The sequence below is a fragment of the Alligator sinensis genome, unplaced genomic scaffold, assembly GCF_000455745.1.
Source record: "Alligator sinensis unplaced genomic scaffold, ASM45574v1 scaffold1676_2, whole genome shotgun sequence".
Classification (NCBI taxonomy): domain Eukaryota; kingdom Metazoa; phylum Chordata; order Crocodylia; family Alligatoridae; genus Alligator; species Alligator sinensis.
Genome location: NW_005843509.1, coordinates 39,437 through 43,838, shown reverse-complemented (window position 1 = coordinate 43,838; position 4,402 = coordinate 39,437). Strand labels below are relative to the sequence as shown.

General features: G+C 59.8%; 1 protein-coding gene across 1 annotated transcript in view; it reads left to right on the top strand.

Moving 5' to 3' along the window:
* Positions 1-4,402, top strand: part of LOC102378759 (transcription factor COE1-like) — a 36,315-nt gene that overhangs the window by 18,151 nt on the left and 13,762 nt on the right. The window contains exons 7-11 of the mRNA XM_014527428.1: positions 1,007-1,088; positions 1,626-1,743; positions 2,272-2,405; positions 2,807-2,933; positions 4,201-4,289. Coding sequence (XP_014382914.1) covers positions 1,007-1,088; positions 1,626-1,743; positions 2,272-2,405; positions 2,807-2,933; positions 4,201-4,289 — 550 coding nt within the window. The remainder of the gene's footprint in view (positions 1-1,006; positions 1,089-1,625; positions 1,744-2,271; positions 2,406-2,806; positions 2,934-4,200; positions 4,290-4,402) is intronic.

Here is a 4,402-nt window from a genome sequence, read left to right as displayed (position 1 = left end):
CTGGCAGGCACCGGCCCCATCAGCCATTGGCTGAGAGGATCCAGTAGTGATTGATGGAGCTGGCCATGGGGCAGGGCATGTGCAATAATACACGTGTGCCAGTGTGTTCCACCACGGGTGTGCGAGCGCTGGTGCAGGTGTCTGTGTGCATGTGTGTGGGGGTTGGGGGAGAGCGTGTGAGCATGTGCACTTTTGTGTGCATGTGTCAGAGGTTGTGGGTGTGCATGTGCATGTGCACGGGTCTGCGTGTGCAAGTGTGCGTAGCCACACCCCTCCTGGCTAGGTTGTGCATGAGCATGTCCTTGTGGGCATGTGTGACCCTGGGCAGCCGGCGAGACCAGCCCAGACAGCAGAGTTTTGTGTGTGTGTCTGTGTATTCTCGCACGTGTGGGTATACATGTGAGTATGTACTCACATGTGTCTGTATATGTATGGGTATACACTCACATGTGTGCATATACTGCATGTGTACACTCGCCCATGTGCATATACTCACGTGTGTGTGTGCGTGCACTCATGTGCAGGCTTATGTGTGTGTACACTCACACAAATGTGTGTGTGTGTGTGTGGACATTCATGTGCCCCCAGTCCCTGCGTGTGCCAGGTGCTCTGTGCACCCCTGTCCGTGACCAAGTCTGGGGGTTGCATTTACATATAGCTGCATGTGCACATGTGTATGCTGGCATGGAGGTTGGCGTGTGCATGCTTGCACTGACATGGGTGTGTGTGCACATGCCTACAAGTGCGTATTGACCTGCCCTGCACGTGTGCATGCACTTGCATGCACGCACGTGTCCAGGTGTGCTCGCCTGCAGGGGGGCTTGCCTATACCTGTGCCTGTGTGCACAGGGGGCAGCTGGCACATGCATGTGCATGTTGGCACATGCAGCCATTGGCACGTGCTGGCCTGCGTGTGTGTGCAGAGGGCTCCCAGCACCAGCACCCCCCACTCCGTGACCCCAGCACCCTGGCACTGATCCCCCCTCCCCATTTCTGCCCCTGGCAGGTTCTTCCTCAAGTTCTTCCTCAAGTGCAACCAGAACTGCCTGAAGAACGCTGGCAACCCCCGCGACATGCGGCGCTTCCAGGTGCGTGGCAGCCCCCCCACCCCGCGCCGGAAGCCCGTCTACACCAGGGCTCCCTCTTCCCCACCAGCTGCACCAGCCCCCAAACAGCCCTGGGCGCCCAGGGAGTCACAGGGCAGAGGGGGAAACTGAGGCATGGACACGGGGGGCTGAGTCCATGGTGCTCACAGGTGAGGGATGTGCCCCGTTCTCCTGCCCATGCGTGGCTGTCCCATGCCCTGCTCCCATGGCCCTGGCACCATCATCAGGGGCTCTCAGAGTGATATGATAATTGTGACATTTCTGCATGATTAACGACCCAGGCAATTTAGTTGCGCGGCACTGGGAGCACAGCCAATCCCCCGCCTGGATGAGTCGTGCGGGTGCGGGGAGGGGCCCCTGGGCGGTGCTGGGCCCCTCGACCACCAGGCCTGGGCAGCAGAGGATGCCCGGCTGTGAGCGGCCGTGCCAGCTGCCAGCACCGGCATTCCCACAATGCACCAAGGCAGTGGTCTGGAGGGAGGTGGGGGGCGCGGCGTGTGACTGGCTCTGTGCCCACAGGTGGTGGTGTCCACAACAGTGAACGTGGATGGCCACGTCCTGGCCGTGTCCGACAACATGTTCGTGCACAACAACTCCAAGCACGGGCGGCGGGCGCGGCGCCTTGACCCCTCCGAGGGTGAGTCCTGCTGGGGTCAGGGGTCAGGTACCCCAAGGGGGCATGCTGCAGGTGGAGGGGTCCTGGGCTGCGGCAGTGGTGGGGGCTTCCCCATGGCCTCCGTCATCCGTGCACTGCTAGCTCTTCCGGGCTGGTTCCCCCATGCAGACACACATGTGCATTCAGGCGTGCTCCTGCACATGTGTACACAGGAATGTGCGTGCACACGTGTAGACAGGCAAACAGACACATAAGTCTATACAGCCACGCACATGCACGTGAATGGATGCACCTATGTACTTATGCATGCATGTACACACACATATGCACACAGGTGCATGCACATGGATGCACACGTAATCATACATACCCTCAAGCATGCACAAGCTCACACCTGTGCACTCAGACATGCACTTGGACACACATGTTTACACAGGCATGCATGTGCAGGCATGTCTATGCACACAAGCACACACACATATGCATGCACATGAATGCACCTGTGTAGTCATGCACGCACACAGATGTGCTCCTCCCACCCCCCGGCAGCTGCCACGCCCTGCATCAAGGCCATCAGCCCCAGCGAGGGCTGGACCACGGGCGGCGCCACCGTCATCGTCATTGGAGACAACTTCTTCGACGGCCTCCAGGTCGTGTTCGGCACCATGCTGGTGTGGAGCGAGGTAGGCCCGCGTGTGCATGTGGGTAGGCATGTCTGTGTGTGCATCTGTGTGTGCATGTGCACGCATGTGCATGAGCACATGGGTGTGCATGTGCACGTGTGTTTGTGTATATGTGCATGCATTAGTGCATGTACGCATGAATGTGTATGCATATGTGTGTGCATATACCTATGTGTATGTGCACGTATATCCACGTGTGCACATGTAGATGTGTGCATGTATGTGCATGCATGCATGTGTGTGTGTGTGTGCGTGCGTGCATATGTGTATGTGCCTGCATGTTGCATGTGCAGGTGTGTGTGCGCCTGTCGTATGCATGACCTTTTCCAGGCACCGTGAGGGTGGGGGATCAGTGGGGGAGTCTGCTGTGGACACCAGGCCTGACACGGCTGTGCCCCCAGCTGATCACACCCCACGCCATCCGCGTGCAGACGCCGCCGCGCCACATCCCGGGCGTGGTGGAGGTGACGCTGTCCTACAAGTCGAAGCAGTTCTGCAAGGGGGCGCCCGGACGCTTCGTCTACACCGGTGAGTCCCGGGCCCCCCCACGGGACCCAGGCATCCGGCCTCTCCATGTGCCCATGCACGTGCCACAGCCATGGCGGGGGAGGGCTTGTGGACGGGTAGGTGTGTGGGGGGACAGGCGGAGCCAGGGGGTACAGCTGCTCCCCGCCACCAGGGGCTCTGTTCTCTGCCCTGCTGGGGTTGTGCAGGTTTGGATCCATGTGTGTGCACATGTGTGATACCATGTGTGTGCACATGTGTTCCTGTGTGCATGCATGTGGCCCCATGTGCCTGTGTGGGATGTTGTACACATGTGCATGTGCTCCTGTGCACGTGTGCATGTGATCCTGGGCAGGTCTGTGCATGTGTGTGGGTGTGATCCCATGAATGTGTGTGCATGTGTGATCCTGTAAGCACGTGTATATGATCTGTGCATGTGTGCATGATCCTGCTTGTGTATCCACATGCCTATGTGCAAGATCCTGTGTGCATTTGCACCAGCCTCTGTGTGTGTGTGATCCTGTGTGAGTGTGTGAGAAAGAAAGTGAGAGAGGAGCAGCATGTGCCTGATGCTGTGTGCACCTTCCCCCCTCTGTGCACGTGTGCAACGTGTACACGTGTGGGAAGGAAAGCACTGCTACATGTGCCTGGGACCGTGTGCACAACCGTGTGTGTGTGTGTGTGTGTGCATGTCTGATGCCCTGTGCCTCTCCCCCTCCCTCCTGCTCTGTCTGACACCACGTGTGAGGCTCCCTCTGAGGGGTGGGTGTGACACCGCGTGTGCCTGACACCCAGTGTACGCAATACACCAGGTGGTATCACCCCCAACCCATGTTCATGGATATATCTGACACTGTGCATGATCTGAGTGTATGTGCACAAGCATGTGACCCTGGGTCTGTGATTCTGGGAGGAGAGAGAATCTAATGCATATGTGTCATGCATGTGTATGCATGCGTGTGTGTGTGCCCCTCTTGGCAGGGGGCTGTGGGGGCAACACGTTACCACCCAAGAGGCCACAGCCCACACGGATATGTGGCACACAAGCAAGCCAAGGGGCACACATGTGTCCAAGCATGTCCCAGGCTGGGCACAGCACCACTCCCAACCCCCATGCCCAGGGGACACCCGCCCCCTGCCCCCAGAGCCTCCTGTTGTGTGCACCAGGCTGTGGAGGGGGGGGGTCCAGCAGCCCGGACACCAGGGGCCTTCCCCACAGGGCTGTGGGGCGGGATGGGGGGTCTCGGGGGTCCCTGCCACCCCTCCTGGGATCTCACCTGCCTCCCCCCAGCGCTCAACGAGCCGACCATCGACTACGGGTTCCAGCGCCTGCAGAAGGTCATCCCCCGGCACCCCGGGGACCCCGAACGCCTGCCCAAGGTAGGGGCTGGCTGGGCAGGCGGGGGGCCACGGACCCCTGGGTTCTTCCCCTCGATCTGGGTGGGGAGGGGGATTCAGTGGCTGGAGCCGGGAGTCTGGGGGCCCGGACACCT